Source organism: Felis catus, chromosome B3 (genome assembly GCF_018350175.1).
Source record: "Felis catus isolate Fca126 chromosome B3, F.catus_Fca126_mat1.0, whole genome shotgun sequence".
NCBI lineage: Eukaryota > Metazoa > Chordata > Mammalia > Carnivora > Felidae > Felis > Felis catus.
This window is the reverse complement of record NC_058373.1, coordinates 2,275,118-2,291,722: the sequence shown is the minus strand read 5'-3', so window position 1 is coordinate 2,291,722 and position 16,605 is coordinate 2,275,118. Positions and strand designations below refer to the sequence as shown.

Here is a 16,605-nt window from a genome sequence, read left to right as displayed (position 1 = left end):
ACCAATAGATGAATGGATAAAGAAGATGTGGTGTATATACGATAGAATATTATTCAGCCATTAAAAAAAACCACGAAATCTTGCCATTTGCAACGACCTGGGTGGAGCTGGAGTGTATAATGCTAAGCGACATAAATCAATCGGAGAAAGACAGATACAGAAGCATATGATTTCGCTCACGTGCGGAATTTAAGAAACAAAACAAACAAAGAAAGAAAAAGAGAGACAGGCCAAGAAACAGACTCGTAACCGTGGAGAACACACTGTTGGTCACCAGAAGGGAGGGGGGTGGGGGCGGGAGAAACGGGAGACGGGGACTAAGGAGGACACTTGTCGTGACGAGCACAGGGTGACGTATAGAAGTGCTGAATCACTGTATTGCACACCTGAAACTAATATAACACTGTATGTTAAATGCACTGAAGTTAAAATGAAAACTTAATTAAAAATTGCATAATACAAAAGCATAGTAATTCTACAGTGTCTTTTAGACTGCTCTGTGATCTCAGGGTTTTGAGGGCTAGTGCTCGGGTGGGTTATTCCTGCCAACACTCATCGACAAGGGATATTTCCTAATGTCCTGTGTGCTCTTTGTGTCGAACTCCCTTTCCGGGGGCCAGTGTTTCTCTGGGGGTTCCCAGAGAACCCCAAGAGGCAGTCCAGAGCTTTCACTGCTTCGGGACAAGTGTTGACATTAGGTTCTCGGCTTGGAGCGTCCTGCACTCAGTAGAGACTATAAACGTGGCCAGAACACTCCCACACGACACGGGTCCTTCTTTTCCTGTGGGAGATGTCTCTTCCTCACACCCAAGAGCCACAGGCAAAGGTAGGTTTGCTCACTGCTTCCCTGGGGCCCGATGGCCTTCCAAGAGGGCAGCTCGTGAGGCTTCACATGGACCCACGGCCGTGTCCCCTGTCCCATGTGGGCAACTAAGTCTGGGTCCCTGGCCCTTCAGCCCTTTGGGCACCAGTTCCACGGGCCATCACACCCTCAACTCCTAAGACTGCCATACTTATATTTAAAGTCTCCATGGGGCGCCTGGGTGGCGCAGTCGGTTGAGCGTCCGACTTCATCCAGGTCACGATCTCGCGGTCCGTGAGTTCGAGCCCCGCGTCAGGCTCTGGGCTGATGGCTCAGAGCCTGGAGCCTGTTTCCGATTCTGTGTCTCTCTCTCTCTCTGCCCCTCCCCCGTTCATGCTCTGTCTCTCTCTGTCCCAAAAATAAATGAGCGTTGAAAAAAAAAATTTTTAAGTTTCCATGTGCCACGTTACCCAGCATGTCTACGTGTCGAAAATCAACGGTGGAAGTGGGCTGGGGACAGGATTCAGATCAGCGTCACTTGTGAGGTTGCCAGAATTGGACCAAAAATGAAAGAATCAGTCCTCGCACCTACGACAGTCCAAGCTGAGTGGAAACGGACAAGTTTTAAAAATAACTAAAATATAACTATTATGTCGGAAGGAAGAATACACAGAGGACGTATTTCAGAAGTGGTCATCCTTCCTCTCCTCCTCATGGGCAAGAGATTGAGTGATTGGTTACAGAGGGTGGAGCCTAAGTGATCGCTGGGTGTGCCATCGGTTACAGGCTGGGTGTGCAACGTAATGATTTGACAATTACATACATTACGAAATGTTCAGCAGGGTGAGTGGACTCACCCTCTGTCATCACCCAAGGTTACTACGATATCATCAACTACACTCCCTAAGCTATACTTTCATCCCACGACTTCTTTCTTTTGTGGCTGGAAGCGTGTCATCTTCCCCATCACCTAATCCATCCGTCTGACCTAATCCCGCCCCTCTGACGGCCACCACTTTGTTCTCTGTGTTTACGAGCCAGTGTCTATTTTTGTTGTTATTGTGAATCACGTGGTACTTTGTCTGGCTTCTTTTACTTAGCATAACACCCTCTGGATGCATCCACGCTGTCACGAATGGCAAGATTTCATTCTTTTTGTGGCTGAGTAACAGCCCACTGTAGACATACACCACACCTTTGTTATCCGTCCGTCTATCGATGGACGCTTGAGTTGCTCCCATAACTTGGCCGTTGTAAGTAATGCTGCAACACACAGGGTGCTTATATCTCTTTGAATCCGTGTTTTCATTTTCTTTGCATAACTACTCAGAAGTAGAGCTGCTGGATCACAGGGTACTTCTATTTTTAGTTTTTTGAGGAACCTCCGCACTGTTTCCCATAGCGGCTGCACCAGGTTGCATCCGCAACCACGGTGCACGAGGGTTCCTTTCTCTCCACATCCTCACCAACACTTGTTTCTTGAGAAACGACCATTCTCAGTGACGTGAAGGGCTGAACTTCCCTCGTGAGCCCCGACAGAACTAGTCTTTGGACAGTCCTGGTCCTCGTTGGGCCATATCTGGTGGGAAGCGATTAAACTAAATCTTACACAATCGTTTCTTTCGCAAGCAGAATACAAATAAAACATCATTAGCCTTGATCTGTGCTCCAAACTTTTGTTGCAGCTGGATGTACCTCCCATCCAATGGCAGATTCTAGAACTTTACTTTGAAGGAGTGACAAACGGTGATTTTGTTAATCATTAGAGGCTAGAATCAAGGACTGCGGTAGATTCGCTGAACGTCTTTCCCACCGAATTTTTATGATTGGTATTAACGAAAAGGGGAGGGGAGAAAAAGAAGCTTGACAGGGCAGGTTTGCATTCTGGAAAGAAAACAAGACACAGCACACTGTTTCCTGCCACCTCCACTCAACTCCCTCATTTTTTGTTGTAAGTAAAGAGAAGTCCAAAACATAACCAAACAAAATATAGTACATTCTCAAGATTCTGATGCCCCGTTTCTCCCTTTGTCTCGTTGATCCCTTTTCTTTCCCTGCCTCTTGACTTAGCTACTCCCCCCTAGAGCCTGCCTCCGCCCTCCTCTCTTCCCTCCCTCCTTCATCGGCCCTATAACTCAAGTGTTTTCCAAGCGTCCACAACCCCCAGTCTACACCCAGCCCTCCTCCCTCCCTGGGCTGGAGACAGTGACACCGCCTGCTGGACAGCGCCACCTGGTGGCCGCCAAGAGCCAAGCCTCTGCCTTGGCCTTGTTCCTCCTCCGTATGTCCTGCTCCAGGTTAAGTTCACTAAGACCAGGAACACTTTCTCGGACCCAGGGAGGCTGTCTCATCTGCACCTGCCTCCTCCCAGGAAGACAGGCTCAGGCAAGACCCTTAAGAGCTGGAGTCCGGCCCTTAGGACAGCCTCTCAAAGGGCTTCACAGCCTCTGGGCTCTTGCTGGCCCGTCTCATCCTGCCTTCTGCTTCCCGAATCACCTGAGAACCCTGGTCATAGCTGGTCCCTCCCAAATTATAAAAACATTCAAAGGTTCCCCACTGCCTCCCCGATAAAATCCGGAAGCGGAAGCGTGCATGAGGTTGGGGTCGGCAAACTTTTTCTATGAAGGGCCAGGTAGTAAATACCGTAAGCTCGGCCGGCCGCAAGCCCTCTGCTCAACTAGGCAACGTTGCACAACTACGCAACACGGCTGTCGTGAACACAAAAGCAGCTTCAGACAACAGAATGAGCCGCGAGCATGGCTGGGTCCTCGTAGAGCTCGTCTCTGGACCCTGAAATTTGCATCTCATTCGGTTCTCTCTCGCCACAAAGACTTGCAAATTCCTCTGACTTTGCTCAGCCACTTAGAAATATGGGGTCCAGCACGTACGCTTTTAGGGATGCACCCAAAAGATACAAAACGACAGAACCGAAGGGGCACACGCACCCCAGTGTTTACAGCAGCGCTATCAACAACAGCCAAATTATGGAGAGACCCCAAGGGTCCACCAACTGATGAACGGATAAAGAAGATGTGGTCTGTGTACACGACGGAATATTACTCGGCCGTCAAAAAGAATGAAACCTTGCCACTTGCTACGATGTGGATGGAGCCAGAGAGGAGTATTATGCTAAGTGAAATCAATCGCTCAGAGAAAGACCAATGCCAATTGATCTCGCTCACGTGTGGAATTTCAGCAACAAAACAGATGAAAATACGGGAAGGGGGGAAGGAGAAGAGAGGGCAACAAACCGTAAGAGACTTCTGAAGACAGAGAACAAACTGAGGGCTGCTGGAGGGGGGTGAGGGGGGGACGGGACAGACGGGGTATGGGCATCGAGGAGGGCACCCGTTGGGATGAGCACCGGGTGTCGTGTGTAAGCGACGAGTCACTGGGGTCTACTGCTGAAGCCAGCACGATACTGCGCGTTAACTCAGTAGAATTTAACTTTAAAGAAAGAAAAGACACACAAGAACCAGTCTCTATTTGTGAGCAGGATGAAGATAGGCCGTGGGCCTGAGGTCCCCAGAGTTTGCTATCCCTGCCCTAACCAAGGTGGGTCCTTACCGGTGGCTAGGCTCCCAGCGCGACTCACAGAAACTGTCCTGACAGGGAGGGTGGGGACACCGAGGTCACCTCTCTTAAGCATCCCGCGGGCCCCCCCAGTGTCTGGCCTCGCCTGCCCCTGAATTTTGACCCCTAGTTGAAGTTTGGGAGTGTCCCCGGGCCAAGCCTGTTGGCCAATACTCCCAGCATGATGGAGGGGCCCTCAGGAGGCAGCTCTGACCCCCGGGGACGGCCAGGGGCCTGTCCCAGACGGGAGAGCGGGCGGGCCATGAGCTCCTCAGAGGAGGGATCATATCTGATCAGCCTGTTTCTGGAGCCGAGAACACAGCGGGCTTACAGAGGACGTTCATCAGACGCATTAGAAGCACAGGGCCTGTCGCCCCGTGACTGTGAGTCGGGAGGGCAGGAAAGAAGGGAGAGGGTGGCGGGGACACCAGCAATGGAGGGGGGGGCGCCTTGGACAGGAAGGGAGGGGAGGCGGACACCTCGGCCTTGTGTCCCAGGCTGGCTACGGGACCTGGGCCATGGGCAGACACACCCAGCACCGTGCCGGTCACGACAGAGCCGTCGGGGACGTGTGCCGCGGACCCCAGAATCCACGCCGGCCGAATTCCGTAGGCTGAAGACACAGGCTGCCCTGCGCTGTCTTCTGTGGGCCAGTGACCCCTCAGACGTCACCCGGCGAGAGACGAGAAACCTACCTTCTTGCAGCCGTCCGTCCGCTGCCGCCGCTCCCCCCGCAAAGATGGTTTTGACGTAAATTCCGATGGGGCCGTAAATGCTGTCCCTTCCCCCGACGATGCTGAAGCCCAGGCCCTGGGGGGAAGAAGAGGAGACTGGCATTAGGGACGTTCCAGGCCGAGCGCCTGCCCCAACCCCCAACCCCCAACCCTCAACGAAGGAGCCGGGGAGGAGAAAGGCACCCTTGGTGTCAGACACCTCGGGACCTCACAGGGGAATGGGGAAAGCCATGACCTCCAGGCCGGACCGGACCGTGTGGGGCCTGGGCTCTCACACAGAGTCGTGTCCCGACACAGAACTTGTGCCATGGCCGGAGAATCCCAGACGGGGCCGAGCCCGGGGTCTGCCCGTCTGGCTGGCAGCTCGGGGCACATCACCTCCCGTCTCCGAGCCCTCGCTTAGCCCCTTGTAAGATAATGCTCATAACCTCACTCACAGGATTGTGTTAGAAAATCCAGTGAGGGGCGCCTGGGGGGCTCCGTCGGTTGAGCGTCCGACTCCGGCTCGGGTCACGATCTCGCGGCGCGTGGGTTCGAGCCCCGCGTCGGGCTCTGTGCCGACGGCTCGGAGCCTGGGGCCTGCTTCCCATTCTGTGTCTCCCTCTCTCTCTGCCCCGCCCCCGCTCATGTTCTGTCTCTTTCTCACAAGTAAACAAACACTTTAAAAATCTAAAAAGAAAAAAAAGAAGGAGGAGGAGGAGGAGGAGGCCTGGGGGTCAAGAAGTGTTGGGTCACTGTCCGAGTTCCACGGCCAAAGAACCAGGCGCCCCCGGGGAAGTCCTGGGGCTTCCCAAGCCCTCAGTGTCCTCAGCCAGAAAACGGAGATGCTAACAGGCTTTCGTGAGCATCAGAGGAGACACTGCTTGCAAAGCCCTCGGCCCAGCACCTGGCCTTGTGGTAGCTGCCTTCTTGCCTGATTCGATTTTGACTCTTCCTCAAGCACTTAGGGATCCTTCTGGCTCTGCCTCGTCCTCCTCCTGAACTCCCCCCACCCCCGACCCCACTCCAGGTTGCCACCCGGGACACGCGGCCTTCCTTCCGTGGCTGGGTCATGCGGGTGGACGGTGGGAGGCCCGCCCGGCCTCTGAACCCACCGCCCTGCCCTGCACGCGGGCCTCCCGCACCGAGTGGCTCGCCTCGCTCGGTCCCCGGCCCCCGCGGCCCGGCTCAGTCCGCCCAGAGACACGGAACGTGGATTTAGTGAATGTGCCTCTACAGACACCGAGATACGTTAAACTGTCTTCGGTGCTCTTTGCGCTCTTCTGGGCAGGGCCGACAATTGAAAAGCCAACCATGTCTTAAATACCTTCCACCGAAATCCAGGCAGGGGTGCGGGGTGGAAAGCGCTGTGATTTACTAGCCAGAAAGTCGGGCCATTAGGAGAGAAGTCAGCACCGGAGAGGATTTCTCCTTTGTAGGGAGAGGACCGGTCGGGTCAGCATCTTGTGCTTCGTCTTACTCACCGGTCTGCTGTGCTCCCGGGAGCGGGAGGCGGTGAGGGCCGGGGAGGAAAGACCCAGCGTGAGGAGACCCCCTCCTCTGACCAGAGCGGAAGTAGCAACAGCCCTTTCCCCCCAGGCCACGTGCCAAAGTTATATGAGGTGGGTTTGAAAAAAAAAACAAAAACAAAATCAAAAACAAACCATCTGATTTACTTGGGCTCGTCTGGGAACTTTGCAGCAACTGCCCGCGTCTATTCCGGAATGTTCCGGAAGCAACGCAAAAGCCATTCGGGATGCCCCCACCCCCCCCACCTCTGCCTCGTCCCTCCCTTCAGGATTTCTCAGTTGTGGGGCGGAAATCGGCATGAATATATCCACCTGGGGGACACACGTGGCCTGGACGTGTCCTCCCCAAACTTCAAAGACTGCAGCCGTTGGGAGGTGAGCAAGTCGCATTGGTGGTGCCCTCGGGATGGATGAGGGGCCCTTATAAAGGAGACCCAGAGCGCTCCCTCGGCCCCCCGCCATGTGCCCTTGCAGACACAGAGAGAAGACCCCGTCCACGAACCAGGAAGCCGGTCCTCCACGCACAGCAAATCTGCGGGCACCCTCATCTTGGACTCTCCAGCCTCCGTAACCACGAGAATGTGCTATTTAAGCCACCTCGTCTGGGTTTTTATTACAGAGGCCTGAACCGACAAAGACACGACGTCAATGATTTGAATTTAACCGTCAGGTAAAACTAACTTCTAAATTGTTTTTGGTGTTTACTTATTTTTGAGAGAGAGAGAGAGAGAGATCACAAGTGGGGAGGGGCAGAGACAAGGAGACACAGGATCGGAAGCAGGCTCCAGGCTCCGAGCTGTCGGCACAGAGCCCGACGCGGGGCTCGAACCCCTGAACAATGGGATCATGACCTGAGCCGAGGTCCGACGCTCAACCGACTGAGCCACCCTAGAACTAACTTCTAAAAACATCATCCCAAAACCAAGTTGGCGAGCAGTTGCCCTGCGGTGGCCCACACAGGGTCCCCCCCAACCCCCCACGGGTTCATCTCGACTCTCACACCCGCAGCCAGAACCCCCGTCCCTATCTGCCTCCTTCCCTGGACGGGACGGCTCGTCAGGAGCCGGTGTCCATCCAGCAGCTTCTGTTGGCAATGGCCCTCGCTCACCTTGGCCTGGCCCTTCATCAGCACGATGTTGGAGATGACGGAAGCCTGGAGGCCCCCCGAGGGCTGTGCCAGCTGAGCTGTGCTGAGCGACCGGGTGGGTCTCGAGCTGCCCTGTGGGAAGGAAGGGGGTGGGGAGGCGTGAGCCGGGGGAACAGCAGCACCCACCTCAGGGGGCAGGGGGGACCCCAACCCTCTCTCCGGGGGGCCCACGGCACCAGCCCCGAACTTGGTCGATGAGGCACGGTGGGAGTCTGGGGGGGCGGGGGGCTGCCTTCAGTGGTCTGGGGCTTTCAGCCTTCTCCCTGCAGCTGGAAGCTATAGAAGGCTTGTCCACACAGCAGGTGCAGACTACACGACAGACCACAGCGGCCGAGAACGACGCGTCCTAGAACCAGGGTCTCCAAGAATGCCCTCCCCAGACTGTGTCCAATTCAAGACACGCGTACCGAGCACCCCCCTTGGGCCCGGCATGGGGTGGTGGGCAAGGAACCTGAAGATTTTCAAATGCGGGGCATAAATCCCCGGGGAGGCAGACAAGCGACTTGCATAAGAGAAGCTGAGTGTGCCAAGGAGACGTGCACCCCGCGTGCCTCGGGAAGTCTCCCCCGCCCCCCACGGTAGGGAGGGTAGACAGCCCGGACCATCCATCAGACTCTGGGGCCCTGCCGCCTGGGTTCCTTTCCTGGCTGGTGACCTTGAGGAAGCGACTCAACCACTCTGTGCCTGTTGCCTCTTCTGTAAAATCACCTGAGCCCACACGGTGCTGGGGACAGAGGCGCCGGGTGGTCTTGGGGGCAGCCTGAGTCCCTGCCGTGCAGGGCCCGGGGCTCGGGGACACAGCAGGAGGGGACGGACACTGCTGGGCTCCCGGCCCGCACCCCGCGCCCGACGTGGGAAGGACGCGCGGTGTGGGGCCCGCGGGGCTTGGCTCGAATTCCGCCTGGTCCCTTAGCTTCTGAGACGTGTGAACTCAGGCAGCCCCTCGCCTTGGCCAGCCGCCAAGTTTCGTCGGCGTGAAACGGGGCCGACGCTACCTTGGTTTCTAAGCCTGTCTTATGAATTAGAGGCACAGGGTGCAAGGCAGGTCCCGACACCACGGGGCTAAGAGCGCGGGTGTTGGCGTCCTGGAGGTCTGACCCTGAGCCCCCGGGCTGCCCGCCCTGGGCGATGCCCCCTGGCACGCGTGCCCTAACCTGTCCGGGAATGGCTCCTCACCCACCTGCTGGACCCCCGGTGCAGAGGGAGTAAAGGGCCCACAGAAGGCCTCAGCTTCCGCTCACGTGGCTCGTCAGCTCCCAGCAGCACAGACGGGCAGTGGCCGCAAGGGCCGGCTCGCGGGGCGCTCCGCGATCACCGTTCCCGGTGAGGGTCTTTCTGTGCCCGGAGCTGCCCGCTCCCAGCAGCCAGCCCCTCTCCTCGGTAGTGCCGGGACAGGGACAGGACCCCACCGGCTGGCCTCCGCAGCCAAGCCCGGGCCCCTCCCGCGTCCCCTTCCCCGGCTCCCTCCCTTGGTTCTTACCGCAGACTTTCCCGCTGGGCAGTCCAGCTGCTGAGAGAGGGACTTCCGGCTGCCACACAGGGGGTAAGGCTGCCTGTCCGTGCAGGCCGCAGAGCTCTTTATCGTGTGAAAGTCGATCTCCCCTGTGCAGTAGGGATTAACGCCTAAACCCCGGGGAGGAGGAAAGGAAGAAGCCGTCTGTGCTCTCAAAGCACAAAGGTCAGCGGAGAACACCCTTGGGTCCACCCCAAAGCCTTGGCCTCTCCAGCCCCACCCCAGCCCCACCGGCAGGGCGGCCCCAAGGCCCTTCTCGATCCCCCTGTGAGTTCAGATCAGCATGCACGCAGGCCCCCAGGTCGGGACAGAGCGGGTGCCCCGAAGCACGGGCTGGTCTGAAAATGACTAGTGGGCGTGCTCCAGCCACAAGGACATCGATGAAGGTCAGCATCTCAAGTCGATGGGGAGGTGGGGGGTGCTGAACGCAGTCAGACACACAGCCATCGATTGAGTTCGTTGACGATGCGGTTACGAGAGCCAATGCAAAAGCCAAAATAACTTTTGAAAGGGAAACTACATATTGTGGTGCTTGTATAATAACATGAGTTTGTAATTAACGGTTCAGTTGAAATATGGAATGGAAAAATCGGCGGGGAGGCAGACTAAGGGTAAGTAATTCCACTTTTCCGGGGGAGGTCGGGGGAGGGCGACTTGGAAAATGCCGTCCCAAATATTCATCAATTAATGACACCCAAATGATTAGCTAATTGATCTTGTGTTAAGGAAACCGGAAGTGCAGCTGGAAATTGAACACATCTCCCAAATCACTGCAAAACTCGAACACACACCCCGAGCAAGAGGCAGGGAACAAGGAAGTGACGAGTGACCAAATAACAAAGCGTAGAAAGCAGGTAAGGGAACGCAAACGTTATCCGTGAAACCAGCACCGATGGCGGGGCATCTCTCTCTAAAAACGTTGCCCCCGTTTGTTTTCGAGATCTTACTGCGTATTCTTTGCAGGACATGAAACAAACGAACAGTGAAATGAAAGGCAGGCAGAGACTGGTCACCCATAAGCGGTGCTGGAACCAAGCAGCCACTTAAAATAGCATTTGTCTCGGGGCCCCTCGGTGGCTCAGCGGGTTAAGCGTCTGACTCTTGATTTCAGCTCAGGTCATGATCCCAGGGTCTGTGGGATCGAGCCCCATGTCGGGCTCTGCCTGTGCTCACAGCGTGGCACCTGCTTGGGGTTTTCTCTCTCCCTCCCTCTCTCTGTCCCTCCCCCTCTGGCACATGCCCTCTCTCTCAAAAGAAAGAAAAAAGAGAAAAAAGCTTTTATCTAGATTCTTGCTTCACGTCAAACAACAAACATTACTGATGGGTATAGTAGGCATTTTTTTAAAAAAAAAGGCATATCGTTTAAAAATGAGAAGGAAATACAGCCCAATATTTAGTAGTGATTTCAATAGTTCTCTGGATGTGGAAGAAACTTTAACATGATTAGGAAGGAAAAAAATATATAGATGTGATTATATAAAGGTGTCCTTATCTTTTTTTTAAATTTTTTAACATTTATTCATTTTTGAGAGAGAGAGGGAGGGAGCATGAGCAGGGGAGGGGCAGAGAGAGAGGGAGACACAGAATCAGAAGCAGGCCCCAGGCTCTGAGCTGTCAGCACAGAGCCCGACATGGGGGCTCGAACTCACGGACCGCGAGTTCATGACCTGAGCCAAAGTCGGGCTTAACTGACTGAGCCTCCCAGGGGTCCCCCAGAGGCTCCTTATAAACTAACAATATTACTGATCACACCAATAAAAAAAAAACAGGTAGACTCCCCAAAAGCAAATGAATGAACCAAGAGACGCTTAGAGTCGGCTGTGTGGAGGGACTCCTTCCACCTGCGCTTGGGGCCAGAGCACCGGGCAGGTCAGGTGCCAATTGAGGCGGAGGGAGAGGGAAGAAACACTCAGGAGCGTCTCCTCCGCCTCCAGTCCCCTGGTGGCGCTCCTCGAGGACTGGGCTCCCCCAGCAACCTCAGGGCCAGGGGCAGGGAGCAAGCAGGGCTGGGCTCGTGGGCATGTGGCCTGTGAAGTCAGCCACGCAGACCCCCAAACGTAGAGGGAGCCTTGGCTTGATTTCTAACGCATCCATTTTGAAATTCTTAATATTTGAACAGGGGTCCCACGCTTCCATTTTGCACTGATCCCCACAAATTGTGTGGCCCTTCCTGGGTGAGAAGTGGGCTAGAAAAAAAGCAGAGGAAGCAGGAAAAATCTGCAGAAAAATACACATTTATAAATTTTAACACAGTGTGGGCTGTGATTGAGGAAACAGGTGCTCGTACACGTGACTGGAGTATCGGCTACTTAAAGCTGGCAGCACAGATCAAAATCTAAGGTGCGTTTTCCTTTCGAAACTCCGTTTCTAAGAAATTATTCTAGGGGGCGCCTGGGTGGCTCAGTCGGTTAGGCGGCCGACTTCGGCTCAGGTCATGATCTCGCGTTCCGTGAGTTCCAGCCCCGCGTCGGGCTCTGTGCTGACGGCTCAGAGCCTGGAGCCTGTTTCGGATTCTGTGTCTCCCTCTCTCTGACCCTCCCCTGTTCATGCTCTGTCTCTCCCCGTCTCAGAAATAAATTTTTAAAAAGTTTTAAAAAAATTTAAAACAATTTAAAAAAAAAAGAAATTATTCTAAAGGAGGCAATAAGCAAAAATGTATGATTAAAAACAATGTAAGTATCAGTCCAAAAATAGGAATGAGCTTGGGGAACAACGTTTTAGATGGTGCATCCTGCGGCAGAATTATATGCGACAAGAGTTTAAGGCACTTGCCCAAGGTCACATAGATAATGAGCTCTGGGAGCAAGTGTGAGCTCCAAACCCTACAACGCGTCCACTGCCCTCTGTGTTTCCCTCAGAAAATCATCACAGACGCAAACAAAATTTGCAGTGCAGACTCAGCAATGCTGATAATCTTAGTGGAAAACTGAGAATAACTTAGCTGTCTAACGGTAGGGAGTTAGTTACCTAGATCGGGTACATCCGTACAATGAAATACAAGGCACCCACTGAACATGGTGTGTAGGAAAGAATTTCCAGGGACTCGAAGCCACGTCATGCTGTGCGTGAGCACGCGTGTGCGTAGTCTATAGGCATACGCGGGCACAAAAGGGAAATAACGAAAATGTTAACATCGATTATCTCTAACGGCGGCGTTTGGTGTGGCTTTCGTTTCTTCATGCCCTTCTGCGTTCTTCAAACGTCCTCACTTTGGATTACGGCTATTCCATTTATAGCAACCAAGAATCATGGCGGCCACCAGCCTCAACTCCCGCCTTGTGACAGATGAGGTGATGGAGGCCCCAGGAGAGCAAGTAGCCTTCCTGAAATCAAGGAGCCCATCAGAGTGGGAGGAAACCCTTTGTGTTTTATCCCCTATAATGGGTCTCCCCAACACGGCGCTGGAGTCCAACTAGAGGCAGAAGTGTCAAAACCATAGAGAGCCCCCCCCCCGCCCCACCACCACCTCTGGCTGGCCAGGATGTGCACGCGCAGTGACAGGTGGTCTCAGAGAGGCAAGCTGACCGCAGCCGGGTTCACCCCAACCGGACTAGCAGAGACCCGCCCTTCTCCAGATCTCCCCGCGTCACTCCTATTCCCGGTCCTCAGCGACAGCGAGGCTCCGCTCCTGAGGACAGTTCGATGACGCACTTACTGGTCGAGTTGCTGCGTGTCCTTTGGTGACAGGCTTTGGGAAGCTGGCAGTTACTACTTTGCGGTTCTACTTTCCCAGACTTTTCTCGAGAAGAAGTTGTGGAAGTTTCCTGCAAAACAGTTCCCACCGTTTATTCAGCGAGTTCGCCAGAACAGAAAAAGGTGCACAGAACACCGAGGTTTTGACACTGACCATGTGGACGGGCTTGTGGGGTTGTCTGTCTCCCCCGGTAAATTATAGGGTCTATGATGGCAGACGTATAGACTCATTGCCACCCGTTCATCAATAGCTTCACCCATCAATTAATAAAAATTGAATGATAGATATACCGCATAGGTACTGGACAAAGGCAACCGATGTCTAAACACCATGTCAGCCATTACGTGTCCTTTCTTTGTCAAGTGTTGGGGAAACAGGTGTGAATGAGCCAGACAGGACAGGGATCCCAGGGCAGTGCTGTCCTCGTGAAGGAAAAACAATGGGAAATAAACAAACGAGAGTGACAGATCATTACAGAGAAGGGCAAAGGTGGTGGAGGAGAGAACTCAAGAGAGACCCAAAAGGGGAGCCTAGAAGGTGGTTTCAGAGAAGAGCTCAGGTCAGATCCTGTCGAATCCCGTCCAATGAATGTTACAGGAATAGGTTTTTAAATGTGGAACCATCCATGCATTCTTGAGAGTATTATGATTTTCCCATATTGCTGATTTCCATCTCCGAAGATTTAACTGAGGGCTTTTAAAATCAACATTCTCAAGTTAAATTCGGTTATGGCTCTTGCCATATTGGTCACACGTTCCGTGTTCCTTTCTTAAGCTAATAATTTGGAGACCCTCCCTTTGTGCTGAGTTTATAAGCAATATGTAAAACAGTACATCCTTGGACTCATTTCTCCGTCAGGGTGAATAATGAAACCGAAAGCATAAGAGTCTGGGATTTTAGGGACAGAGAGATAGAGGTTGACAACGAGGTTAATGGTATTAATGATTTCACTTCCCTTCCTAAGTGTTTTCATATTAACGTTATTACCCACAATGATCTTGACTTAATTCTTGACTTATGCTGGTTTCATTACTCGGTACCATAATTCTTGAGTGCGTGCGTGTGTGTGTGTGTCTGTGCGGGTGTGCTTTTTCTCAAGAAAGTTACACAGATGGAAAGCTCTCGGAATATTTGCGTGTCTGAGAATGTTATGTTGTGGCCGTCACGCTTAAACGATCGGCTGAGTGTAGAATCTTCGGGTGTTTGTTATTAGATCTGGAAACCACAGTTGGTTCAAATGCTCCCTGGGATTTAGTGTTCCAGGGTGGGGACCTGTTAGGGGCACCTGCCACCTCTCCTACCTGATGTGCCCGCCGTTCCTCGAAGCCAGCCCTGTCAGCGCCTGGCTAATGTCGCGTGTCCGGTGTGTGCGTGGACTTCCAGCACCTGGAACATTTCCCAGGGTGGAAGGAACACCTACTGTTTGGTGCCTCTCGCTTTGGACCCAGCGACCCAGCCTCCCCTCCAGCCCCTGGCACCGTGAGCTGGCGGGCTCTGGGGATCTGCCTCACTCACTTTCCGGGTGTTTTCCTCCCACGTGGTCAGCGGCAGGCTAATGAGCCCTTCCCCCGATCCAGTGCCACCTGTGCTACGTCATCCAGAAAGTTCTCATGGGTTCCAGAACACGGTGGGCCCCTTTCCGTGGCTTCCTGTTCTGACATGCATCTCTCCCTGTTTGTATGTATATTCTTTGAATTGGGGTACAAATTTCCAAGAGGTGGGGAAATTAATAAAATGTACTCTGCAGCCCTTTGGAGCCAGAAGTCCACTCCCGGCCTTTTTGATGTTTAAAATTGAATTCGGTTCTCACCCAAGTTGGATCCTGTAAGGGACCACCTACCCGTTCCCCGTTGTTTCTCGTACCCGTCGGTGTATAATGCCAGACCTCCCCTCCGTAGCTTTCTTTTTCAGCAGCAGGTGGTGCTATACGAACCCAAACAAAACTGCCTTCTGTAATGAGGCTCCCCTGAGAATTTTCCGAAGGAGGCAGAGCACCGCTTCTATGGAAGGTGGCTCGTGCATTCGAAGTTTTGAGACTCTGTATTTCTAGGACTCAGCATAACGGTCTGTTCTTTGAATCAATTGCTTCATGCGATAGAATGTTCTAAAGAATATTTCTTAATTACAAGAGTCCCTGAGGCTTCATCCTAATTCTAATAGCAAGACTCCCTTCCTACATTATCCCCCCTTCTCCATGCTCCCCAGTGAGACTATGGAAGTAAATAATAAAATGTGACCTCAGTAGCTCTCTTGGCTTCGCTGAATGTAGAGAAGCCTAGTAAAACAGCCGATATGTCTCCTTGTCCAAAGCGAAGCCGTATTTGCAAAGTACCTTTGTAATGTGGGTTCCCCCCCAAATTTCTAGTAAAATGGAGATAAGTAAGTAAGTGAGGCATATACAAACACGAATCCTAATCGTCTTTAAAAATAATGTTTACATAGATTGGAAGAACAAGCGTTGTTAAAATGCCTATCCTCCCCAAAGCAATCTACATATTTAGTGCATCCTTATCAAAATAGCAACAGCATTCTTCACAGATCTAGAACAAACAAACCTAAAATTCGTATAGCACCAGAAAAAAACCCTGAATAGCCAAAGCAATCCTGAAAAAGAAAACTGAAGCTGGAGACCTCACAATCCCGGACTTCAGGCTGTATTACAAAGCTGTAATCATCAAGACAGTGTGGTCTTGGCACGAAAACAGACGTAGAGACCAATGAAACAGAACAGAAAACCCAGAACGGGGTCCACAACTCTATGGTCAATTAATCTTTGACAAAGCAGGAAAGAGTATCCAACGGAAAAAAAGAGTGTTTTTAACAAATGGCGTTGGGGAAACGGGACGACGGCATGCAGAAAAATGAGCCTGGACCGTTTTCTTACACCAGACACAAAAATCACCTGAAAATGGATGAAAGACCTAAATGTAAGGAAGCCATCAAAATCCTAGAATCCTAGAGGAGAAACTCTGCCTCCCCCGACCAGAGCTGTCTCAGACGTAGGTGGCAGGCGGTCGGTCCCTTCCCTCTGCCACGGAGCCAGGCTCTGAACTAGCCGGAGGTTCTCACAACTTGCATCTACCCAGGCACCTGCCAAGCTCCCCGAAGTTGTGTGAACTTGATGTGTTTCGCTCTGACGCGGTTGTGGGAGTAGCTGACTCACTGGACAGCTACTGTGGGGAAGAATGGAAATGTGCTACCACGAACAGAAGGTGACGCCCAAGAGACAATTTTCTATCAGACGTGTGAACAAACCACCAACAACCAAAAACAGAAACGACACGGCCCCTGAAATTCCCCCAAGCAGAGGCAGTGTATAAGTCCTGCGGACTTTCTATCTCCTGGATACCAACAGGGATCCAGCGCTCATCCACACTCTGGGATTATTCCAAGGTTTTGTTCATTCTTTTTCATCTGTACAACTGTGAGCTTAGTGGTTTCTTGAACAGAAATGCACTGTGGGAGAGAGTGGGTAGAGCGTATTACCCTGGGCTTGTCGTCTAATTGTTTGGACTCAGTTTCCCCCTTTGTAAGCCAAGGAGGTCAACTCAACAGCCTCCATAATCGCTTTCAGCTCCATGCTTTTGAACGCAACTGATGGCTATGTTTAAAGATCTAAAGGGCTACTGTCCTC

The 16,605-nt window shown here is 52.8% G+C and overlaps 1 protein-coding gene across 6 annotated transcripts in view; it reads right to left on the bottom strand.

Moving 5' to 3' along the window:
• IL16 (interleukin 16) overlaps positions 1-16,605 on the bottom strand; it is a 94,438-nt gene that overhangs the window by 28,675 nt on the left and 49,158 nt on the right. For 3 of the 6 annotated variants that reach the window (XM_023254819.2, XM_023254817.2, XM_045058720.1), the window contains exons 3-6: positions 12,933-13,041; positions 9,245-9,387; positions 7,726-7,836; positions 5,071-5,185 (exon numbers count right to left, since the gene is read on the bottom strand). In XM_023254819.2, coding sequence (XP_023110587.2) covers positions 5,071-5,185; positions 7,726-7,836; positions 9,245-9,387; positions 12,933-13,041 — 478 coding nt within the window. Of the gene's footprint in view, positions 1-5,070; positions 5,186-7,725; positions 7,837-9,244; positions 9,388-12,244; positions 12,356-12,932; positions 13,042-16,605 lie in introns of those variants that run through there. The other 3 variants (XM_023254818.2, XM_045058721.1, XM_023254821.2) reach the window with 3 other exon arrangements.